The sequence below is a fragment of the Stenella coeruleoalba genome (assembly GCF_951394435.1).
Source record: "Stenella coeruleoalba genome assembly, chromosome: 16".
NCBI classification, from domain to species: Eukaryota; Metazoa; Chordata; class Mammalia; order Artiodactyla; family Delphinidae; genus Stenella; species Stenella coeruleoalba.
Genome location: NC_137162.1, coordinates 41,560,465 through 41,587,500, shown reverse-complemented (window position 1 = coordinate 41,587,500; position 27,036 = coordinate 41,560,465). Strand labels below are relative to the sequence as shown.

At 32.7% G+C, this 27,036-nt stretch overlaps 1 protein-coding gene across 1 annotated transcript in view; it reads left to right on the top strand.

Moving 5' to 3' along the window:
- PCDH15 (protocadherin related 15) overlaps positions 1–27,036 on the top strand; it is a 1,372,333-nt gene that overhangs the window by 615,750 nt on the left and 729,547 nt on the right. Inside the window, exon 5 of the mRNA XM_079899582.1 lies at positions 25,991–26,109. Within this exon, the coding sequence (XP_079755708.1) occupies positions 26,019–26,109 (91 nt within the window). The 5' untranslated portion in view covers positions 25,991–26,018. The remainder of the gene's footprint in view (positions 1–25,990; positions 26,110–27,036) is intronic.

Sequence of the window (27,036 nt, the reverse complement as noted above, 5' to 3'; positions counted from 1 at the left end):
ATTGACTTTCCCTTTTAAATATGAAAGAGGGAGAGGAATTTTTCTGTTTATTTCTTTAGCCAAGGAGTCCTTTCTTGAGACCATGGAAAAATCACCACAGTTATCAAAGGTGGCTTCAGTAAGAAACCTGTACATAAATGACAGTAGCAACAGTTAAAGAATGACTGCTCTCTGTATGCAAAAGATAAGATGGCTCAATTGTTGTGCAAGGAATAATAATAAAAGGTACTCTGTAAATGTTGGCAATCATGTGCCAGGCACCATGTTAGCATATTTATTTGTTTGTGATTTCTGAATTCACCGTATCTATCTACTCAGAGGAGCTATTATCTTCATTTTTCAAATGATAAAATTGAGAGTAAAGAATTAGAGAGGTTAGGTAATTGATCAAAGTTATACAGCTTTGACTTAGAGGAGATTTAAACCAGGTTCTGGCAGGCATCACAGCTGAGGATCTTTGGATGACAAAAATGACTTGGATGACAAATACCCCATTTCCCTCTCTTTCCTCTGGCAGATATAGCAAATAATTCATAACTTTTGTTTCCGCTCAGCAACACACACCCTTTAAATCCTTCTAAACACAGAAACTATGTAGCACTTACCTATTGAGATTTGACACCATGATAAAACCAAAGGAAACATTCTGTCCAAATGTGCCAAGTAGTCTGTTCTAATTTTCCTTGTGTGGCCCCATGTTACTGTATCTGAGTGATCTTGTAACTGTTTCAAGAGACTCATGTACATATTGCTTTATCCCAACCCTTCAAATATTCTATTCCTTACTAGTTTCCAGATTTGTTCAATTTTCTTCTAGCCCATGAAATCAAGCTGTCTGGGAGTGATTTCTAGCCAAATGAATGACAACTCTGTTTTCTCACAATTTTCTATTTGGATGACTTACCCTTTCTTTAGACGGCTGTGACTAGGTTGAATTAAACGATGATTGTTCCAGATAAACATGGACCCATTTTTCCTCTTGATTGCCTCATCACTTATAAGCACCACCCATCTCATATATTAAGGCATTCTCTCCAGATAAGTATTGATTTAGGAGTCTCCCTGCCAATTGTAAAGAGAGGTGCAGAATGCCACTCAATAGAGAATTTAGCAAGTGACTAAATTATATCTCAGTGTCTTACAGAATAAAAACAAAAGACGAATAAATTGAAAAAGATTTATATATAAAATATCCACCTCCCTCCCTCCCTTCTTTCCTTCCTTCCTTCCTTCCTTTCATGATATATCTTGATAGCTTATAAATGGAATGAGCAAAATTAAGCATAAACATTTCTAGAGGGATTGAAAATTGCAAGTGAGGGATAGTTATAGAAGGAAAAATCAAAGCAAAATAAAAATATAAGGAGTGACCATGCTGAAGTAGAATTTAAAGTAGAAATTTAGTGTAGAAGTTAAAATACCTTAAGAGTTATTTACCAGAAATAATCTGTTAGATCAGAAATGAATAATGGGAAGGTTTTAGCTTTCAGCTGCTGATGTTATTTTTCTTCTTACTTTTTTCTAACACCCATACCAGATTTAAAATAAGTTTTAATACAAATGTGTAATGTTTTATAGCTAACTAATAAAGAGTATATGTTCTTGTAACTTACTTTATCTTAAAAATAATACATAGCATTTATTGTTAATATAACCTATTTGACAACTATACAGGTTGTTCTTAATGATAATTGTTTTCTTATTTTGAACTATTCTATTCATTTATTTTTAGTTAGTTAGATTTGGACACATTTCTCCTCAGTCCATTTTCCTCACTTTGGGACAGAAACCATGTCCTCTTATAATGCTTAGCTCATATAACATAGTAGGTTTATTAATTGATTTTGAGGAGTCATTTAAAGTGTTGGCTTGTTGATTCCACAGATTTTGTAAACAAAAGAAATTTTCTTAGAACTTGAGTAAAATGTTGAGTATTATCTTGTCCCATTCACTCTTGACACTGTCATATTAAATTTTATAATTTGAAGTTATTATTTGACACCCTTATAGTGCATCTTGACATTTGACTGTTTCTATACCTTGTTCGAAACAAATTCCTTCCAAAATTGACCACACTGTGTTTATTTCCATTCAGGTAATTTTTTAGTTGTAGTCTTTATTTTTTATTTTTCTTTTTTTGCGGTATGCGGGCCTCTCACTGTTGTGGCCTCTCCCGCTGCGGAGCCCAGGCTCCGGACGCACAGGCTCAGCGGCCATGGCTCACGGGCCCAGCCGCTCCGCGGTATGTGGGATCCTCTCGGACCGGAGCACGAACCCGTGTCCCCTGCATCGGCAGGCGGACTCTCAACCACTGCGCCACCAGGAAAGCCCTAGTTGTATTCTTAAAGCCTATCACAATAATGATATTAACACAAAAGTTAACTCTTATTGAGATCTTATGTGCTAAAAGACTTTTGTGTATCATTTCATTTTAATCCTTTAACGGTTACAATTATCCATGATTTTATAGGTGAGACAGCTGAGAATAGGAGAGCTTATACTATTCACAATGGAAAATCCTGGACTGAAGCTCAGCCCTAGTTATATCTAAATTCATGCTCTTAAACACGTTTCTTGGGGGAAAAGAATTCTTCTATTTTTTTCTTGCCTCTCTCATCAATCTCTGATAAACATAGACATTTCACTCCATAAATAGTGTAAGCTGACTGATGATCACTGAAGTGTGAAACTTGCCCCTCTGGTAATTATTTTATCATTGACTCCTATTCTTTTGAACATGGTCCCTCTTTCATCCAAGACTCTCTAATCCGGTCAATTCTAGATTTAATATTTACACAATATTTCCCTATCCATTTGAAAATACTTCTTTAGGGAAAGGTGAGTGATATAAAATCATATATTTCACTGAGAGTTAAGTTACTGGAAAAGCAATGCACTTTTGAAGCCTATTTTTCCCTCAGAAATCGAATTAGAGAGTCAGTAGCCCAACACAGCCCTGAAGTTTCCACTACTCTTAATACAATAGTGTCAGGAAAAGTATTTATTTGTTTCTACTCAAAAGATTAAGAAATCCAGATCTCAGAAAATGCCACCAATTTAAGATGTGATCATTGCTTCTTAACATATATGTTAGTTATTCTATTACATAGTGATAATCTTTTAGAACTTCAGTGGCACACTTCATATCAAGAGCTCATTTACTTATATAAAGGAAGGTGTAACTAACTATAAGGAAAGAAACATAAAAAGAATCTCAATTGTCAAGAGTATTATCATTCTTTCCAGTGCAAAAAGAGAGATAAGGAGAAATGTCATGATGAGAATGACTATCATTTATTCAAATACTTATTTTGTGCCTGTACTTATGTTCAGCATGTGGCATCATTATCTCATTTAATCTTTACCATAACTGTTTTCATGTTGTTGGTGCTGTACCTGAGATTGGAGTTCTCACCTGAATGACAAGCTTATTATTCTGAGTTCTTTATCAGAGATGTTTGGAATTATTCTGTTTTAGGTTTAAGAGTAATTTAGGCATATGAATTAGTTTAGAAAACCATGGAACTTATATTTCTAGATCTTACATAACTGAAATCACAAGCTTTAAACATTTTTAAATTTGTGGGCTATTTTCTATGCATGAGCTGGTTCAGGAAAGGGTAAATCAGAGAAAAAATTTTTAACCCAGTTAGATTTCACCTACAAAGCATCTGACTCAAGAAGAAATCAAAACTTAAATGCATGAGAAATTATACTGATTTTGAGAGTTTAAGCAGTAAGAGATAATTTAAATATCTGAATTAAAATCCTGCTGGAAATAAATGTATACAAGTTTACGAGTTAAAAAGCAATGACAGGTTCTATAGACTGATTGAATATATGATTGCTTTTTACCATGTATAATACATATATAATATGACTATATTGGGCACAAAGAAGATATCACAGAGTAGATATGATCTTGCTTTTGAGGTGTTCTTCATATATATATATATATATATATATATATGAATACTGAATATACAGTGAATATATTTAGCTTTATAAGAGGATGCACAAGTAAGAATTGGAAATGTATCTCTTTATAAGTGACATATCCTGTGAGCTTGATCTAAATGAAGAAAGTAGCCTGTAAGTTCAGTTCAATGTATGCAAATGAAAATAATAAAGCTAAAAGATACTATGAACCATGTTTTATAATTAATATTGTTATTTTTCTCACAGAAGCACTTAATTTGGGAACAAGTAAAAATCATTGGAGATATTTTAAATTATCAGCTCTGAAATATAGTTATAATTAAATATTACCTTGAATTTCATAGGAATTTTAAAATATATCCTTTCTCTTTTTCCTGTAAAATGGCTGAAGAATTACTATTTTGCCCTAATTATGTGAAAGCAACTGTGATTTCTATCTCTAAAATTTGGTGGTGTCTCTGTTCCCTTCCCCCACACCCCAAAAAAGAGATTATAAAGTCAGTAAGGCTAACTTTCTGAGTGACTTAAACTCCATAAGTAGAAAGCCTACAGAAGGCATAGGACGTTCTCTCCAAAGCTGTCAGACTGTTTCTGTAAGTCACCTGTAAGAATCACAGGCAAGATATAAAGACAGTTCTTATTCAGAAATCCAATTTCCTTGAAGAATGATGATATCTACAGTGTTTGTACAATACAAAAATTCAGATGAAAGTGTGGTTGAAAAGCTTAGTGTTGTCATTAGTTGTTGTTTCAGTGCTCTCACTTCCATGCCTGAAAGCATACTTTCCCAGCTTCTGCAGCAGAGAGCTTTCACAATTAATAGGTTGTTTCAAAAGATCATTCTTAATTCTAAATTTGCCAGTCATGAGGTTCATAATAGTTCAAACTGAGGCCGTGGTATTGAAGCAGAGCTGTAGGAACACAATGGGTTCCCAGCTAAGGGGTTTTATAGCTGGAAAGTTACATCAGGAGAATTTCATGGTGAAAGCTTCTGGTGGCTATGGACTATACCAACCCCATCTAAAACTTCCCACAGCAATGAAATATATAGTAGATCACCACTCGTTAACTATTTTTAGTGAACATAATTTTTTGTAGGCTTCTCCTAATTACAAATAAAGTAAAACAGGGAATTTAATGTTTTCAGAGACATATCTACAGATCTAGACACTGAAGTGACTGCTGTTTCAACAAAGATGCAATTTCTTTGTGGGTTCTTATATCTGAAATTTCTATTAAGAATATGTTGTTAATAAAAATTGATTAGAAGAGTTTGAGAAGGATAGGGAAATGCAAGAGGGAGGAGATATGGGGGTATATGTATATGTATAGCTGATTTACTTTGTTATAAAGCAGAAACTAACACACCATTGTTAAGCAATTATACTCCAATAAAGATGTTAAAAAAATTGATTAAACAGATGTCCCTCTATTATGCACTTTTATGAATCTGCTGTACACAGTCATGAATTATTTTGTTCTTTCATTTTCACCATTCCATATATCAGCTCTCTTGGGACTGTATGCAAACCATAAGCATAGATCCCACCCCACCTGCTTAGAAGAACTCTCTCAGGGCATAATCTTTAGGGAAAATCCTGGCATTTTCTCACTGACCTTTGTCCCTTAAACTTATTATAATATTCTATGAAAGGTAATATCTTGTATACCTATTGTAGTACTTGCTTTTCTAGGGAAACTGAGGTAATGAGCAGAGCTTCAAACGTAATAGATGGTTTTAAAAGTTAGTGAATGATGTTAACAGACCTGAAGAACTTTAGCTGATCTATCATTATTATCATTATCATTATTATTATTATTATTATTATTATTAATGGTTTAGAGACTTCTCATAGCTTAAAATGCGAAATTCTGATACTCTGGCTTAGAAGCGAACACTTTGATATTAGACCCCAGCACCATCTCCCCAAACTATTCCCCCACAGCTCCAGCCATGCATGCACACACACACACACATACAAATTTTGGTACCATGAGTGAACAAAGCTGTTTCATGACTGCTTTTAACCATGTGTTTCACTTAAACCCCTGTATTAATGATCTATTGCAAATTGCCTCAAACATAGCAGCCTAAAAAGCAAACACGTATTCCCTCAAATATGCCATGATAGGAATTCTAGAAGGGGCCTAACTGGCTGGCTCTGGCTCAAGGTTTCTGACAAGGCTGCAGTCAATCTTTCAGTTGTGTTACTGGAGTAAGATCTGCTTCCAAGCTCACTCAGGTGACTGTTGGCTGGCCTTCCAGGCTCCTTTACTAGCTTACGGCACGCCTTAGTCCATTGCTCTGTGGGCCTTTCCACAAGCCTGCCTCATGACATGGCAGCTGGCTTGGAACATAGTTTAAAAAATGAATTTTGTGTTTTAAGAACGTTCTCAGTAACCGTATTCCCCTTTCCATGTATTATGATCTGGCCTCAACCTGCTCACAGCCAAATATCCTAAAGTTCATTGAAACGTACTATTTTTTGATCATCCTCTGTTCTTTACATTTCCATGTTTTTGCATGGCCTACAACCTGTGCCAGGAATGTTCTTCTTTATCTGATGACCTTTCAGTCATCCTTCAAAAATATGCTCCAATACCACCTATTCTGCGATATCTCTACCTACTGCCCTACCCCCATCCAGAGGAATTGTTTACATTTTTTCCTGGACCCAAGGGACATCGTACCTCTTTGTATTATCTATTATCACACATACTCCATCACAGTTGATCCTAAACAAAGAACGTGGGGTTTAGGGTGCTTACCTGAATGTAGTCAAAAATCTACATATTGCTATCTCTGCCTCAAAAAATAATAACTAACAAAAAAACGGAATTGATAAATAACTCACCCAATGGCAGGAAGCTGAAACAGTTTGGATAGAATCAAGACTCAAACCCTAGTTCTTTTCATTCCACGTACTCTGGTCTCTAATCACACACAAATTTTCTCCACATTTGTTAAAGATATGTAAAATGAAAATATAGTTACTATATGTATTGAAAAAAATCCACGTATAAGTGAATCCATGCAATTCAAACCCATGTCGTTCAAGGGTCAACTATACATTATTATTTCCCTGTTTGCTTGTCTCTGTAGAAGTAAAAGGAAAGCATATATCTTTACTGCTATCTGCTCTGTACCTAACATAGTCATGCAACTAGTATATGATATTTGCTTTGGGGATAGACATCATTATTTAATAAATGGATGAATGATGATGAAAATGTCAGAGATATCACAAATATGGTATATTTATCTCCTCACTGCTTTCTTCATTACCTATTTGCTAACTTATGTAAAGTATTTTCCATGTCTGATAAGTTAATAAGGAAAGAGGTTAGAAGCAAAATGTAGGTTTGAACTAGAACTTTTCTCCTATTGTATATGAACACTCATGAATTGATGATAAATTATTGGTTTAGAGACCAACAATTTCTATGAACACTTTACATAATACATAAGCTCTTTGCTTCTGAGAATTTTAGAATTACCATTTCCAAAGGAGAGTGCTTTGTATTTGAATGTTTTTAATGAATAATACAGCATTTCCCATATGTATTTGCAGAATTGCTTATATTATCTTCACTTTGCTCATACTTAAATATGACTTATTTTATACCTATTTATATCTATCGATCATATATGTAGATAAAGAAATATAAATACTAATCTTAGCAGGAATTCTTCTAGTAAGGTTTTGGTAACTTTGACTACACAATTGTAATTAAAAAGAATAAATGTGGTTAGAAGAGAAAAAATATATTTTGAAAATGTTATTTGAGAAAACAGGAACACAATAGAGTAGATATAAAAATATTAAATTGCTCTTTGAGCACTGGAATTTTTAAGCAGCCTAAGATACCTTTATCAAATCATCTAATTTAAAAAAAAATTCATTAACTTTACTGTGACTTTATAAATGTTCTTTGTATAAATATTGACTGAACTGGTCCATATTTTCTCATTCACAATGGCCAAGAATAAATGCAAGCCTTGGTTCTTTTTTCTCTGGAAAGACAACTTGCTACTGCTATGTCAAATTTTTCTCATGAATTTTTCTTATTGAAAAAGTAATTGCCTTTCATAGTTGATTTAGAGATGCTGCTTTTGGAGTTTAACTTCTTTGCAGTTCTTGAGAATTTTAATTTTAACAAGGGTTAGTTTATCTCTGCATTATCACTAAATAGCAACTCTAATTTCACATGCCTAGCTTTTCAAAACTAAGATGGAAGGAGAAAACAATGTAAGCATGCTTATCTAAGCACATTCTGACACAATGGGATCTCTATGTGTTTATCACAAGTGTATACACTTCATACAATGTAGTATTTATCTTTAACATCTGAGTCTGTTAAACTTTGGATTCTGAGATGTAAAGTTTATGCTGTAATTCTACCTGTGTGAAAATGATGAAATTTTATTAAATATTTATTCAGTGTTTAGCCAGAGTCAAATTGAGCAGCTACTTGTTAGTAACTGTTTTAATATTGTCACAATTCTCTTGCTTTAGCATGATTAGCCCAACTCTAAAGGAATAAAATTGAGGCTTAGAGGGCTAGGTAATTTACCCAAACCTACCTAACAAATAAATGCAGTTGCGAGGTTTAAACATAAGTTTTATAATTTCAAATTCTATCCTTTCCATTATTTTACTCTTTCCACATTTATCCTCATTTTTAAAACCATGTCTTCCTTGAGCTGACAATTTTCTTTTTTAGGTTTAATTGAAACCTCAGAAATAAATTCAAAATTAGTAGTTTTTAATACTATGAAGACTTCTATTTGCTAAAAACAAAATGGTTTAAAGTAACTCAGTGAACCATTCCCTATTATTTTTTCCTTGAAAAATAACAATCTAAAGCAAAACTCATTACATTAAAATTTTCAGTAATACCCCCCAAAACCTGCTAAAGTATGCTTGTTGAAGTATAATTTACATACAATATCATATTAGTTTCATGTGCACATCATTGTGATTTGATATTTATATACATTTCAACATAGTCAGCACAGGAGCCTATTATAGCCTATTAATAGTAGATAATTTTGATTTTCTAAACTATATCAACCCTGGGCCATTATTAAAATTGGACACCACCTCTCAGATTTGGATTTCCATACAAGAATTTAAAAAGGAGGGACAGTATAGCTTATGTATATGAAATATATGTATGTACACATACGCACACACAAATATGTACATGCATATTTATGTGTATGTGTGTATATATATATACACACATATACATACATTCATGGTGGCTTCTTTGGAAATGGAGTAAAGTAGATGAGGCCAAGATGTACTTCCAAGGTAGAAACCACAGAATTTCCTAAATAGATTGAATAGAGGGAAAAGATGGAAAGATGGATGCAGGGACATAGGGAGAAAAGAGAACCAAATAGTGAGACTTGAATTTATATCCCAGCACTGTGACCAATGCAATCACATTGTAAATAACAGAAATTTTAATTAGCTTTTCCTATCCACTCTGTTCTTTCATGTTGAACAATTTAACATTTTTCAGTTAAAAAGTGCTATATAATTTTAAGCATAAGAACATGATAAGGGAATTGCTGAATTATTTATGCTGCTACTTCTTATAGAGATAAGATGTATTTTTTCTATTTCTCTGTTTAAGTGTATATTGACATACTATTCTCATACATTTATTCTCTGAGGGAGTGCACTGTGAAAAATATTTGATTTGCGGATAAGGTGTAAATTATGGTTGCTGTTAGATTTTCTATAAAGAAAATGCAAATTTTGAAGATTTAATTTAAATATTCAGGTGGTATTGACCTAAATGATTTCCCTACCTCCTGAATATTTCTTAAGTATAGAAAATGAAACTTGGAGCACCTTTATTACAACTTCATTCTAATAAGTTTGACATGTTCAAAACCTGATTTTTCTTATTATATATTCTATGATGTACAGATTAAAGGAAGAAATAAAATTAACTTCTTCTATTATCATGTTGAGATATTAAATGGCACCTGTTCAGAGAATATACATAACACCTGCTGGTGGAGTGTGAAAGAATTTTTGTTTTAACTGATCAGTGCCTGGCTTTGTAATAATTTCAACTTACGTCATTAAGAAAAAAATACAAACAATTTTTTGTGATTTCAAGTAGAATATCTGATATATGAGTCTATATAGAATAATCATGAAAAGACATATTTATATATATTTTAACAAGTGGGGCATATAACTGTTATTAGATTATCTACCAAGAAGAGGTAAAACTTGTTCAATTCAATATAAACATCCAGGTTTTACTAAGCTAAGTGATTTCTTTACTTCCCTAACCATATGTCTTTGAAAGTTTTTCTATTTCAGAGTATAAATATGATTCTTTTAAAAAATAAATAGATACATATAATATATTCCATCCATGTTATAGAATTTCATCTATTTATCTATGTATCTAATCCTTATCTGTGTACATTTTAATTGTTTCCAATCTCTCCATATTATAAATGATACCTCAGTGAATATCCTCATACCACAAAGTTATGTGGAAACTTATGTGAGTATATCTGTAGGATAGTTTTTAATATAGAATTACTATCTAACATGTGTATTTTAATATTTGATAGATATTTCCAAATTATTTTCAATAGAAGTTGTAGCATTTACATTCACATTAGAAATGTTTGAGAGAGTGCCTGTTTCTCTACACTTTCTCCAACATAAATTACCCAATTTTATCTGTGGCAATCTGATTCATCAAAAGTCATATCTTCCGGGTTTATTACGTATCTTTCTCATTAATGGTATATTAGTGTATCTAGATAGATACAGTGTATGCATATATATATATATATATATGCACTGTGTATATGCATTGTATATATACTATATATCATGTATATATGTGTGTGCATGTTCACCCGTACACATGCCTGAACTGAGGGGATTATTAACAAATAATCCCCAAATCAATCACAATGACTTAAAACAATAAAACTTTATTTCTAACACATGCAAAGCATTCTCTGTATCCTGTATCTATGATAGCCATACTTCGTCTAGTGATTCAAGAGACCAGGCCTAATTTGATCTTAATGCTTAATATAAAGTTTCTTCCATGATTACCATCTATGGGAAGAGAAATACTAGAAAGTTCAACTGGGACTTTTTACCTCCTCTGTCCAGAAATGACATGTATCACTTCCTCTCATGGTCCCAAATGTCTTACATGGACCTGACAAGCGTAGGAAGCAGAGTATCCCACTTTCCCAAGAAGGAGGAGAAATGTATATTAGTAAATTTTGATATTTTCTACCAAATTGAATTTTTTGTAACTCAGAAAATACAATCAAACTTATTTTCATAACAGGCCTTTAAAACAACATAGTCAAAGTCAGACTGTTTTGTTGTTGTGGTGGTGGTGGTATGTATATTGTTGGCATTAAATTAGGTCATCTAACTTCCAGGGAAAGTCTCCATCTCCAAATTGTAGCTATTGTAACAAAACTGGATATAAATCTTAGAATGTCCTTAGATTTAGCATTATTATCAAAAATAGAAATTCAGTCAATGTACATTTTTCTCTATACAAATTTACATTTGAAAATGGGGTATCATATTTTGTGTTTTGTTTATGTTTATTCTAACATGAAAAAATAATAATATAGTTAGTAGTTTTTTTTGTTTGTTTTTTTTTTTTTGGTAATATGTCTGAAGAAGATTAACTTTGCCAGTCTTAGATACCAGAATTCACTATCCAGAGGCTTACAACCCTGATTACTACCATGGACATTGTTGGCAAATGACTCTATTATCACTATCTTGAACTTATAAAGTACATAATTACTCACTGATTTAGCCTTTTATGCATATTATACATTAACATGTTAAAAACTCAAACTATAGAAAAAGTATAAAATAAAATGGCTTCCATCTGCAAGGTTGGGTGCCACTAAATATATTAAGTATTATAGTTTATTTCATTTTGAAATACAAAAAAATAGTTTATTCAAAATTCTGGAAAAGCATTTTCATTTTGTCATCAACAGTCCTTTTTTTTTTGTAGACCAGAGATTTATAAACTTTATAAATAATGAACACTTAAAAAATTTATTTTTTAAGTAAATTAAATATAAAAATAAGCAAAAGAAATTAGCAGTATTTTCCCTACTCTAATCCTGTATCCCAATACCTGAAGGTGGCTAGGAAAAAAAAAGAAAAAAAACAACCTTCAAATGGTCTGTCATTTCTGTGCAGTAATTACATTTTATTTTGTCAATTAATTCATGCTATTATTTTCCAAAAGAATATTTTATGCATTCTTTTCTTTCCTCATACTTCCAACATACTTTTCTCATCCCCCAAATTTCACATATAATGAGCCTTTTCTCTAGAAATAATGAATGAAGTATGCATGTCTACTGGAACTTATTCCCTTTTACAAACAAAAGGTCTTATCTCTAGAAATTATACCTACTCTCACTTCCCTGTTCTGTCTGCACTACCCTCTCGCACGGATTATTCTCACAAGCAATAGCCCTGTCTTTAAATATACAAATGTGCACCCCTGCATCCAGTTCCTTGACTAACCATCACCACTCTTTTCCTGCCTCCACATTTTGCTACTCACATGTACAGCAAAAACACCAAAGAATTATCTAAATTCTATTTCTTGAAACTCTCTAGGAAGCCTTCTGTTCCCACTGCTCTACTGAAACCACTCTGTTCAGGACACCAGTGACCTCTGATTTGCCAAGTACCCAGTGGTCAGTTCTCAGTCCTTAATCCTCTTGTCCTATCTGTAGCACTGGACACTTTCACATCCTCTCTTTGGACACCCTTTTTCACTTGGCTTCAAGGACTCCTCACTCCTTCTCAGTGGTTTTAGCTAGCTCCCCTTTATTCTTCTGACCACAAAATATTTGCAAGTCCTACTTCTCCCTTTATACTCACTCCATAGATAGTCTGTATCAGTTCTGTGATTATTCCATGACTGCCAACTTTATATCTCCCCTGACTTCCAAACTAATTGATATCAGTCTGTGGGACATGTTTATTAGGTGATATAATTGATATTTCAAACTTTCATTTTCCAAGCCAAACTCTTGATTTCGACTTCAAATCTGCTTCTCCTCCAGCATAACACATTCCAGTAAGTGACACTCCTCTCTCCTAGTCTCCTGAGGTGGCTTATCTCATCTACTACTAATTCCCACTATTGTGCTCTGGTTAAACTGGACTATTTGCTGTTTCTTAACTATGCCTGGCATGCTCCCAGCTCAGAGCCTTTGAAACTGGTATTCCTGCTTCCCAATTATGGGATTTTCTAGAACATCCCTTGCTTTATTCAGGTCTCAGATCAAATGTCATTTTATCAAAGAGCTTTCCCTGAATAATCTAAATAACTAGGAACTCTCTCCCTACTCCAACCTTCTTTCTTTCCCCTTCCATCTGTCTTCAAGACCTAACCCTGCCTACAGTAGATTTGTATATTTTGTCTTTTCTCACAAAAACACAAGCTCCATAAAGGCCTTTTTAAATAATACTGTTCAAACAAGGTGAAAAGAAGTTAAGAAAAAACAAGTATCTGACCATTGTATTTCTAATACTTGATGTAAGAAGAAACATATCTCGGTGTGAGATGGCATGTGTACACTTAGGTTTGTTTTCATAAGTTGTAGAATTTCACTGAAAAAAGGAAGAAAAATAACCTGAAGCACTGAGCCTGAAGAGTAGCCTGAAGAGTATCTCTACAGACACACTGCTGAATTATTGATCTTTTATTTCTATTTTATTAAGGGTATCTCTTTATTTTCATTCATATCCTACCACTACATTTGCCACAGTATACAGGAGAATTAGATAACTCATCACTATTATTCTGCAAGAGGAAACCTAACTTGATTTTTTCATAAATGAGCAAAATCTCTAGAGAAGGGAATATATTGACTCAAAGTTCAATAACATATGTTTTGATTAGATATACTTTACTTGGTAGTTTGACATACATATATTAATATATCATGTACACAAATGCATACATAACACAGATATTTTAGAAAATGTTCTTAATTGATCAATATGTGGTAACCCCAAGAATTAAAATTATATCCAAAATTCAGAAGTTTACAAGTTACTGGAAAATGATTGTCAGTTTAATTTGTTTTTGAGGAACTGAAGTAACAATAATATTTTTTAGAATAACCAACAGGGATTTATTTCAATTTGCAGTAGTATTTTACTTCTGTGCAGAAGTTTAAATAAAACTTTCCTTATCAGACTATTTTCATTCTTTTATTAGTTTTCTGTTTGTTCTATAAATAAATCATTATTGCCAGACTCTCACCCCCTCTGTAATTACTGTTTCTTAAAAAGTGCCATTCAGAATGAGATTACAAGAAAATTATAGACATCAGCACAACTTAAAGTTGTTTAATATGTCAGTTAGAATAGCTTTCGGTCTGTATATGTTTAATTGGCTGGTACATGATACAGATAATACATGCTATAATTTTAGTTCTAACTCAAAGTAGTAAAATTAGTCTACTTCTCATGTGTTTTCAAGAAAAGTGAATTTTAGAGGCTAATCTCTGTACACAGTATTTCCCACTTTAATTAACACCATTTCATTGAACACAGTATGTTTTACTAGTGCTTTTTGTAACTATCATGAGATACAAGTTTTTCTTTTTTTCTTTTCAATACAGTAATCTCCAGGGAAAATTTCTTACTAACAAATTTCACTATATCATATAATTTGTTATCTACTCTATGTTTTGAATTTCACATTTCTGATAAAAATGGTATGCAAATACTTCTGGAATTCCATCTATATCATTAGTGCTTTATTGTTCTTTTAAATTTTATATCTGTATTATTTTCTCCATATTTAGATATTATTATTTTCAAAAAGTTATATTCTCCCCAAGTATAATACTATATATACCTTCTCCTTCCATCTCCATGGTCACATACAAGATAACCTTCAAGGTTTTTTTTGTTTGTTTTTTTTTACTGAATTATAGTTGATGTACAATATTATTTGTTACAGGTGTACAATACAGTGATTCACAATTTTTAAATATTATACATTTATGGTTTTCATAAAATATTGACTATTCTCCTTTTGTACAATATATCCTTGTAGCTTACTTTCAAGGTGGTTTTGATAACAGTCTGAAACTCATTTAGGAAGGCTTCCTTTTGATCTAATTTATAGAAAAATAGAAAATACCTGCAGGGAACAAGTCTCATGATCACAATCATTTACTTCATTTTTTTCTCTTTTTCTGAGTGGAGGAGCAATACGTGTAAACATAGAATCAAATATGATCTCTCATTGGAAGTTGAAATGCCAGTATTAGTTATGCTCACAAAAAGATAAGCAGCAGTTACCAAGAGCAGGTTTAAATGATTGTCTAGAACCTTTCTTGAACCTTCAAAAGAATATAAAAAGCATAGATAAATATCATCAATAGGCGTTTCATCTGGAATTTTGTATGACTTTGAAAATTGCTCACATGATTACCAAATGTAGAGCATAAATCAACAACTGAAGAAAGAATAAAATTTGCAATGATGGTGACTGTACTTTAAAGGCACACTTACTTTGGTAAGTTAGATATGAATTCAAAAAAGAAAACTTGTGAATATATATGTGTATTACTTTTTAAAGTATCTTCCTCGCATTTCTGAAAATTCCTTTTGAGAAAATTCTGACAAAAGCAGTACTACAGTTTCCACCTAGGAGAATCTGGGTATCCTGACACATCATCTTTATAGTTACTGCATGTATTACTGAGGCAGGTTTTTTCCAGGCAGAAAGATACTCTGAACTGTTATAATTCTCAAAGAATGTGACTATGAAAAGGCATTTTGTGGAACATGATGATAGTACTGTAGACCTGTATTCACAGAGGGAGCTGTGATTACATAATTGGCTGTCCATGACAGTCTCTAAAACCTGAGGGTTCAAATTGTTGCACCATGGCTGGACAGCACAAACACTTGTATTTTCTTTGACTGATACCATATGTTAAAGATAGTTTAATTAAAACAATTTAATACTGCATAATTCACACTAAAATCTAGACATTCTGCTTTATCGAAAAAATTGTAAGATAACACCAAAAACTGGGTCTGTACTTCCTGCAAAGTAGCTAGTATCAGTTTAAATTCAGCAAAGTCTCTAGCTCCCCATTTTCTCTCTGCCAGTTTCACTTATTCACAGTATCTTCCTTAACCTTATAGTCTTACTCATTTGTGATCCTTTCTGTAAACAATTGTGGCTACTTACACTTAATAATGCATGCAGCCTAAAACACACACACACACACACACACACACACACACACCCCTTCTCTCTCCAGTTTCTCTCCCTTTTCTACAACTTAACACACTTCTTCATCCCACCACAACTATATCTAATTATCTTTTAATCTTCATGTACCCAGTGTTTACAAGCTATTAGCAAAATATACTTTTGACATGCTGATGGATTAGTGGGTATGGACAGAGGGATGAAATTTTCTTCTTCTTTGACTCTTCATTTCACTCTACGCTTATCATTGTTAAAATTGCAGCTTCAAAATCATCCTTAATATCTGATTTCATCTTTGCCCATGGGCATCACATTAATAAGTTTCTAATCTTAAGACTTCTACTTCCTTTCATCCACAAAAGATTCCTGATTCTGATTTATTCAGCCATCTCTGAAACTGGAAAGTGAGAACACAGAAAGTTTCTAGCCATTAATTTACATAAAAGTTAGTACTCTTTAATGATATTTTCTCTAAAAGGAATATCTTGCTGATTCATGTTAAATAGGAGAGTTTTCATAGTTTTGAAAGTTACACTGCATGCTTTATGAGTAGCAATTAAAAACTTGAAACTTTGAACTTCAGCAATAATTCTAAGGGGAAAAATGTTACTTTATAAAGTGATTATTGTTTAATTGGACAAGAATGCTAATTAAGTAGAAAAACTATAGTTTATATTTATACATGCTTTGTTCTTTGTTTTTATTTTCTGAAAATTCTTCTTGAAACATTTTTCATTTTCCATTACTTTTGCCATTTCAAAAAAATATTAAAATAGTATTATATGGCTTATGTTCACTTCCTTTTAGGGATTTTTCTATGAAAACTCATTAAAAATAGACATTAAGATAGGTTATTGAACGCTCTGCTAACATCAGTGTATTCAGACATGGGGGTAAAATTGGCTTATTTTATTACTCAAAGTATAACCTGTATGAATAAAATAAAATTATTTAAATTGTGTTTGCCCCTCAAACATAAAGAATGTAATAATTGTATTGAGTTGCCATTGATAGATAGGAAAGAATTTTACAATTATAATACTCGCTATCTTTTATAAGGAATGCTCTAAGACCAGCTAATGTTGTTCCTGTTTTATCTGTCCTGCAAATATTAAGCAACTCTGCTAGATGTATTTAAACAGAGAATAAAACTGAAATAATTATAACATTCAATAGCACTTAGTCTATCATTCACCTTTTCCCCTCAAATCCATTCTACATACTTCTACCAAGTAAATCTACTTATTCTCTTCACACGTCTTCTTTTTAAACACGTCAGTAGGTCACTATTACTATTAAAAAACAAAAAACACAAAAATTTGCCAGCCTAGATCTTCCAGTCTCATGTGATTTGATTAGTGATACATACTTTCAACTTGTCAGCTCCCCTATGTAGACTCTATCTCTAGGTAATGTTTATGTTTAATCCTTTTTCCTCTAATTTTGAACCTTATTTCTCCTACTTGAGTGATTTTGACCCCTTCCTTTTTCCCATCTAGATCTTATTCAGACTTCAGTGCCCTGTGGAAGTTCCATTATATTCATGAAATAATATTTGACACTTCAGTCATCAGTGACATTCCCACCCATACTCCTGTTGAAGAACCATCTTTACTCTTTTTCTATACTACATACTATTGTTTATGTTTTGATTTGTATATACTTTATTCTCCAACCTAGTCATTCTTAAATGGCCATCATTAAAAATAATCTGCCACAGTGCTTTAATGACCGTTAAAGAATTTACAGTGTATGGATTGATTGAAAATACAATATTATTTCCTCTTGACAAAGTCTTTTCATAGCCGTAATTTAATTTGTATTCATTTTTTTTCAACATAATAGTTAAATATGCAAAACTTAATATTCTCAACTCAATGCTGTGATTTGTAAACATCCAAATATAAAAAATATTTTAAATCTTATATCTCTTCAACTCTTTGAGCCACATATAAATTCACTATATTTTGATATAAAATTGTAACATGATTATTTTTCTAGTCTCTAGAGAAATTGCTGCTACGAGAGCTTCTGTACGATTAAATAAAACACAGCATTACATTGAAGTATTGTCTTCAATGCCCATGAATACCTGACCAAAGGCAACACTTACAGAAATGTTTAGTTGCTGTACCACAACATTGAAGATTATGTTCCTCATACATTTCATTTCATTGAAACTACAGCCATTAGTTTGTGCAAGACCACTCTCCTCTTTTTTGAATGTGGATTTCCCCATTAGTTTTGTCCAATATGTCCATTTCCATCCTCAATTCCATAAGCAACCATCATCTAAAATTTAGAACACTAAACTTATCAACGTTTTACATACACCATGTTTTCATCAGATCCTCCCATGCATTAGTTTTCTATTGCTACATACAAATTACCACAAACCTGGTAGCTTAAGACAACCCACACTGGTTATTTCACGGTTTCCATAGGTCAGCAGTCCCACTACAGCTTAGCTGGGTCCTCCGCTCAGTGTCTTACAAGGCTGCAATCAGGTGCCTGCCAATCTGCATTCTCATCTATAGGACTGATTAGGAAAGAATCCCAGAGCTCATTTAGATTGTTGTCAGAATTCATTTCCTTTTGGTTGTATGACTGAGGGCTGTTGTATGGAGGCCGCCTTCAGGAACAAGTGGTTACTCATAGATCCCTGGCATATGTTCCTCTCCATAGGCAGTTTACAACGTAAATAGTTGCTTCTTTTATTTATTTATTTTTTATTTTTTTAATGGTTGCTTCTTAAAGCTTAAATGGAAAACGTCTCTCTCCACTGTGCTAAGAGTGAGTTTTATATAACTTAACTGAACCAAGGAGATGGCATCACATTATCTTTGCAATATTCTATTGGTAAAAGCAAGTCACTGATTTCACCTGCACTCTATGAGGGGGGAGGATTATATAAGTGCATGGTTTATTGTGCGGCACCTTAGGGTGTGACTCACACATCCTGTTAGACTAAAAATTCCACATAAATCTTCCTCCCTCCTGCCCTCTCTCCCTCCCTCCCTCCTTCCCTTCCTTCCTTCATTATTCATCCCTTCATTTTTTTCTCACACTACTGTAGTCTCCGTATCTTATAAAATGCACTTCCCAGAATCAGCACTCAGTAAAAAGTTAGGCAGTGAATTTTAAAAATGAATATTCTTTAGTACTCCTATTATTTTTTTGTTGTTCAAGTTTTCATCTGTCGACTATAGCGGAATGAGATGGATTTTATTATCCTAATTTTAAGTGGAGTCTCACAAGTTTTTACTAGTTTACCATTCGTATGACAAAGAAGTGACAGAGCCAGGAATGCATCATAAGTCTCTCTCATTCCAAGTCAGGACTTTTATAATAATACATCAAAAAAGTCACTGGCATTTTTACACTTTCAACTGCAATCTCTCTTGACTGGCTTAATACTTTTATTTTTGTTGATGGATTTACTCTAAGAAAAAAAAATCTGTTCATTAATTTATTTGTGTTTCTTGGGATATTTAACATTCATCAAACAAGAATATTAGTCATAATCTGTTTTTTATGCAAGAGAATGCTATTACACAGAACTCTCCTGCAAGTTTCCTTTTAAAATCATGCATACACTTGCCTGAGCTTTAAAACTCAGTTTTAAACTTACTTGGTTATATTTTTAAGTTAAACATTCTACAGATAAAATAATGCTTGGGCTTTTTCCATTTCTTGGTGCTCACACCTCTCAAACTAAATTTTTCCTGTTATTTTTCTAAGAAATCTTCTAAACTAAGCTTTTTCCTGTTATTTTTCTAAGAAAGCTTCTAAACTAAGCTTTTTCCTGTTATTTTTCTTAGAAATTATATTTCTAAGAAATATATTTCAGGGAAATATATTTATGTCTAAGACTAGTATTTATAGATGATACTGCAGAAAACACAGATTGAATGCAAATCTCTTACAACCTGAAATTAAAATTTAATATTCCCCTAATTTGGAATCATTTTACTAAAGTACTTTGAAATGATATATTAAATTAAAAATATGAAATATGGTGCTGGCTCAATAGCAAAGTCATTGTGAGAAAACTAAATTGATTTATTTCTTCAGTAGAAGCAGAGTGTCTGACATGCAATAAATATACAATAAATCCTTATTGAGTAAATGCATGTATAAACACTAAAAAGAATGTCCAGTATGATAGCAGTAATGAACATAGGTATCAAAATCTATTCCCTTTTTAAAATTTGACTTATTCACCTTTTATTAAACCAGCTAGTATAGCTAGATTATTATGACATATGTTTTATACCTGTTATTGATTAAATTGAATATTGGATTTTTCTAATAGGATACAATCTTTAAATTTAAATTGAATAGGCTAGCTGTATTTCTCAGTAATTTGTTTCCTTGATGAGGAGTGTTACCCAAAAAGGAAACCTGTGTCCCTCCTTCCTTCATTTAGAGTTTTATGATTAAAACTACCATTTAAAAAGGACAAACCCCTACAGACATGTTAAGGTCCTGACTGAATCTTCCAAATGTCCATCAAAGTTTGTAGAAGAAGAATGTCTAAACTTAGACTTTCCTTATGTGTATCATGTGGTTTCAGGAAATGTATTTTGAGTTTCACCAGGATCATTGAATATTTACAATTGTTGAGTATATATTTAAAATGTTTAAAACTGAAATGTAACACATCTTCTATAAACAATTACAGTGTTGGCAAGATAAGTTTGTATGCATTTCTTCTCTTCCTCATTTTTGAATTTATTTTTATCAACTTTGTTTGATTCCACCATATTGAAAATGTATTATACATATTGTGATGTAGAGAGAAACAGGGAAGGAGAGAGGGAGGAGTTTTATATATATGTGTGTGTGTGTGTGTGTGTGTGTGTGTGCGTGTATTATAAAACCTATACACACACACACAAAGAGAGTGTACACAAACAAATATACATTTTAAAGTAACAGCAGTGAAGGTACACTCAGACATTGTGGCATGTCAACAAACTGTAAGCTCCAGGAAAGATTAGGTAAGCCCGGTATGTCTGAGCCATGCTGGAGAGGTGCCTTAGATCTCACAGTGCTGGATGAAAATGTAGGTTACTTTGCTGCCCTCACTTAGAATTAGCTGCAATCTGGCCATTTCTATCCTTGAAACAGAACTCAGCTCATGAATAAAAAAAGATATAAATAGGACATAACATTAGTATTAATCTATATGTACAGTGTAAGTTTAAATAAAATATAAACATATTTACATAGGTTTTATGAATAAAAATGTAGTATGAATACAAATATCATATTTTATATTCTACATAAAATAAATTTTATATTTTATGTAAATATATATTTTATTATACTTTCATATTATAAGGATAGTGTATTTTATAAATATGACATATTAATATAAAATTATCTGTAAACATAAGTATTTTTATATATATTTAATGAAATTATATATAAATTATAATAAGAGAAAAATATAACATGATCTAGAAAGAGGGAGTAGATCATAAAGCCTATCTGAAATTTTTCCTTGAAGTGCATATTACAAAGAAAAAAGAAATAAAAGATGATTCATCAGGTCGTGCTTATGAGTGATAACTATCCTCTGTGGTGATGAAAACCTTCTCGATGATTCCCCCTATGGTGAAGTAGAAGAGAGGTTTCCAAGCAGTCAATTAAGGAAATTCATATTTGGTGTGGTGAGATGTGGTAACTTTGGAAAGCCTCATGTTTTCAATTTCATACTTGAAGCTGCTTTGAAAGAGAGTTTATTTTAGCAAGTTAATAGTATATATTTCTTGTAAGGAGTACAAGCGGTGTCAAGTCTTATTTTTATAGCTCTACCTAGATGTTGTCAGAGATAGGAAAGCACCAGAGTTTGACTGAACAGACTGTTGAAGGGCAGATGCTTATGTACAGCTCCCAGTTTACTGAGAGATTCCAGTTTGCTTCCTGACCCAGTGTTGATATGGAATTTATCATCAAGGTATTGGCAGAAGACTCCACACTTTGATACATCAAAGAAATTAATAGTCTTTCACGTAGCAGTCAGGGACAGAGCCTTAAAAAAAAAGGAAAAAAGGAATTTACATTGTCAAAAATGTACCAGAGGGAAAACTGCTGTGATGTCAACCTTGGCTGCTTTTGCCATGTGTCACCACAACTAACCCAGACACAGGAAGCAGGGATCAACAGTTAAAGAGTAGAGCTTTGTGTATTGACAACCTTTGGATTTATACTTGATTGTGAAAGGCCTTTTATGTATTCTCCCTCTAAAACATGAACAGCAATCTGTTCTCAAGGCAGTAGATACCACTGAGGGTGCTTTCAGCTAGGGTTATTGGAATAGCTGTGCTTTCCTTGTCAAGTTCTTCTCTAGTTATGTTGCCAGAATGCATTTGGTTGCTTCATATAACCCTAGTACATTTTCTGAATGTAAGGCTCATGAAAGCAGAGATGTGAGTGAGTTTTTTTTATTGATATGTTCCAACTGCCTAGAAGAGTGAGTGGTACCTCATAGACACTCCATAAATACTTGTTGAATAAATGAATTTCTGAGAACATTCAATGCCAGATAAATGAATATGAGCTTTATCTGGTAGCTTAATCATACAAATGATGTGAAATTCAAAATCAGTATATTGTGTCTTGAGTAATAGTAGTAAAATATTCTAAAGCCTATGGAAAATATAGAGTAAATATCATGAAACTCAAACCACTTATGTGTGAGTTTATAACATAATTGGAAAAAGTGCTTTTTTTCCCAATATTATTGACAGTAGAATACTACAATTGACCCTTGAACAACATGGGTTTGAACTAGACAGGTTCCCTTTTATGTGGATTTTTTTTCAATAAATATAGTACCTGTAATTTCATTTTACAAATCTTTAACTAAGCATGGGGAAAACTTTATGTTTGATTAGGGATCACAATATATAGAATCAAAACAACTACAATCTTGATTCTATCCAAACTGTTTCAGCTTCCTGCTTTTGGGTTAGTCATTGCCAATTCTTTTGTTTTTGATGCAGAGATAACAGTACTCAGATTTTTGGTTAGAGGAAGGGGGGTGATTGGTGCCCCTAAGCCCCGAGTTGTTCAAAGGTCAACTGTATTTCCAAATCCCTATTGCAAAACAGTATCTTTATTAACTATACCAGAGTGTTGAATATGTCAATAAATTATCTCTGAAAAAACAAGTACAATGACCTTATTTATAGGTCAACTACATGTCTTTTTAGACATGCTCTAGGTTGCTATTATTGGCCAAGGAGATCTGGAGGGAAATTTTGTACTCAGAGAACAAGGCAGAGTTTAATATGGAATTTAAAGGTACAATACCATGTTAGAGGTGTTGTTTGAAGGCATCTATAAGAACTTTGCCTGCAATTCTAGAGATTGTAAAACTAGTAATGAAAATGGATATTGCTTTTTAAAAAGTTTTTTCTAACATACTTTAAGTGTTTTCTCCTTGTTTTTAAATTGTAAAGACTCTTTTCTGTTTAATGTTGTAACATTTCTTTAAAAAAAGAAAGAAAGAGGAATTGAAGCCATTATTTCCATAAATCTTAATAGGGCTATACTCCAGGTATGGGAAGAGGGATGCAATATTTCTCCTTAGGATATAGGAGAGAAATGCAGCAAGCTATTAGGGGCCTCCATATACCTTGAAACCTGAACCAAGTGCTGTCATGGAAATTTTCTTGTCCTTTTTTGTAATGGAATGAGCAGAAATTTCAGACTTACAAACCACACCACTACTTCAGCCACTCATAAGTTTGTAACCTTGAGCCAGTGAGCACGACATTTCCTCCAGAGTAGAGATGATAATGCCTACCTTAGAGGTTAAACTAAAGATGGATTGAGGAAATGTATGTTTAAGCCCTTTGAAGACTTCAAAGATGCCAAGTCAGAAATACTCATATTAAGTTTTATGGAGCTCTCCCTCTGAGGTACTCTTCTAAGCATGCATTTATAGCCATTTACCTAATCCTCAAAATAAATTTATGAGGTAGGTACTATTGTATCTCCATGTTAATAATGAGGAAAGTGAGACAGAGTTGCTATTTAATTTGGTCAAGGTCCGAACTGGGAAGTTGAAGAACTTCATTTTAAAAAGAAGCCACACTCTAATCAACTGCTCTTAAAACTACTAACATTAGTCAATTTTATTTTTTCCTTCCCTGAAATAAACATGTATCATTATATTCTCTTGATATCTAGTGATGGGCTCTTCTTTGAGCTATCTGTGCCTAGAAGTTATAAAAGCAGAGGCTGAGTTGTTTACCAGTTAGAAGGGGAAAATATGTGAGGGCTAGATAAAAAGAAGCCTCCTTTTTATTTTAAGATAAAGAAACACAAGAAGAATAGATTCCATTTTTAAATATCTGTGATCTGGTGCAATGACTTGAAATTTAAGGACTGTGCATCTCATGGTTAAAAACTTTTGAGTTTGCACCTTTAATATACTTTTAAATAAATTATATATTTATATATGCTATTGTGCAAATAAACTTTATAAAACACACAAAAATAAAACAGAAAGATAGATGAAACAAAACATATGTAAAAGCAGCATTCAAATTATTTCCTTTGTACATTCTGAAGAAGCTTACCCATGACTAGTTTAGCAGAGGGAATCCCAGGCAGGAGTTGTAAACTGGAGGACCTCAGAGGACAATATGACCTGCCAGAAGCATTTAGTCTATAAGAGGGTTGGACAATTATCTAAACACTAGGCAGTCTCACGTGGAAATTTGGATTTCTACCATATTCTGGAAAATCAGAAAACTCAGTAATACTGGTTTTCATTCCCACATGACAACCTTGACGGAAGTCAAATACTGGGCTGGTTTCTTCAGACAAACCCTGCACTTCACAATTTGTCCCTATTGTGCCTTTAGGCAAATTCACTTTTTTCTTTTGGAACCTCTGATGTAGAGAAATGAAGTTCCAATCCCTGTTCTACATGATCTATATTCAGCGTAATTTGGAACAATTCCATGTGAATAATTTCTTCAATTTACAAAGAAACTGAGAACACAATTTCTCAGTAAGAAAAAATTCTCTGGTGTGCTCACAGGCTACTAATACCTCATCCAGTTTCTTTACTTACTGGGAGATTGCAAAGAAGAACAAAGGAATTAAAATGAAATTCATCCAAATGCTTCCAAAGACAGACGTGGTAAAAAAAATGATAGGTTAAAAAAAAAAAAAAAAAAGATGGGTTATCCTTAGTCTTACATGACATAGTTAAGTCAATCTCTTGTCCCTCTACTAAAAAGAAATTTGTTTTTTGATGATGGATTTTTCTACTTAATTCTGTTAGACAAATGTCCATTGAAATTTTCATGTAAGATACTAACAGCTGGTTTAACATCTTAAATTGTTGCGAAAGCTTACTCTTTATAACTGAACTATTCTATACATAAGATAAATTTAGTGAGTTAAACTGATTGGCATTTGATTCACTCACAGGGTCTCAATTTTAAAGATGTGGTTCTGGTGTCATTAGTATGTTAAGTTCTCAACTTACTTGCTTACAAAGTAAATAACAGAAAAGATGTCTTTCCTTAGAGACTTGTCTGCAAATTCATGTAGATAAGTTCCAGCACATTAAACAAGTATGTTACTTTGTTAAAGCATAGTGTGGCACAGGTAATTAACTATGAAGTCATTAAGGCTTTTCTATGCTGTGACAGTTGTGTTTACCTATAACAGATTAATGAACTCGTCAAATGTTCCTTTTTTCCTCTTGTTATTTCAGATCAGCCTTGAGTGGAATTTGACTGAAGATGTTCCAACAGTTTTATCTCTGGAAATGGTTAGCTTCAGGGATTACCTTTTGCTGTCTCTTCACAGTCTGCTTGGGCCAATATGATGACGGTAAGGATGCTTTTACTTTGACCTTTTGAGTTAGCCAGAATTTCAGTGGAATGTGAAAAACACCATAGAAATGAGTAATGCTAATTTGTAGTTCATTTTTAAAGGTTGGTGATTCTGTACCATAATTTTCCTTAATTAAAATTAACTTACAAAAGTAGCATTCAATGCACTTTGTTTTTTAATAAGGATTGCAGTATGGTAGAAAATCCAGTGCTAGGCCTCTAAATGAACATTTACTTATACTCACTAAACAAATGCTTAATTATTATTTAAAAAATTCAATTCTATTCGCTAATCGTTGAACAAACACAAACTACAAACAGTAGCCTTAGATAAAGTATCTAAGGCTACAAACAGTAGCCTTAGATAAAGCTTAGGAATGTAAAAAATACCAAAATTTCCTATGAGAAAAAAATCTCTGAAGGGGTCAAAAGTAGAGGTCATAAGTGATTTTAGTGTTAGCACTTTAATTGGGGATTGCGTTATTTCATCCCCCACTATTTTATTTAGAAAGAGTGAAAAAAATGTAAAAAACTTGACATTAGATTTTCCAAGTCATTTCTTAATAGTCAATCAGTCAGTTGAGAAAGATATATTCGTCATCAAGCTCTGTAGGGACCATTTAACATGTTATATCTGCAGTGGCCCAAATGTGCCTGTCTTAGATATTTCAATATTGGAGGAATCTGTCTTTGAGTACTACATAATGAAAGTGTGGAGTATATGTATGTATTATACATATACTACATAATGAAAGTATATATGTAATACTTTAAGAGAAGAAAAATAGATAAATTTTCCCACCCTAGAAGTTGGCTATTCAAGAAAAATGACTTTGTTCTTTCATTATTATTAATTTATTTATTTATTACTTTTTATTATTTTTACTCGACATTTGTTCAGCATTCGGGGTACACAGGCGAGCAA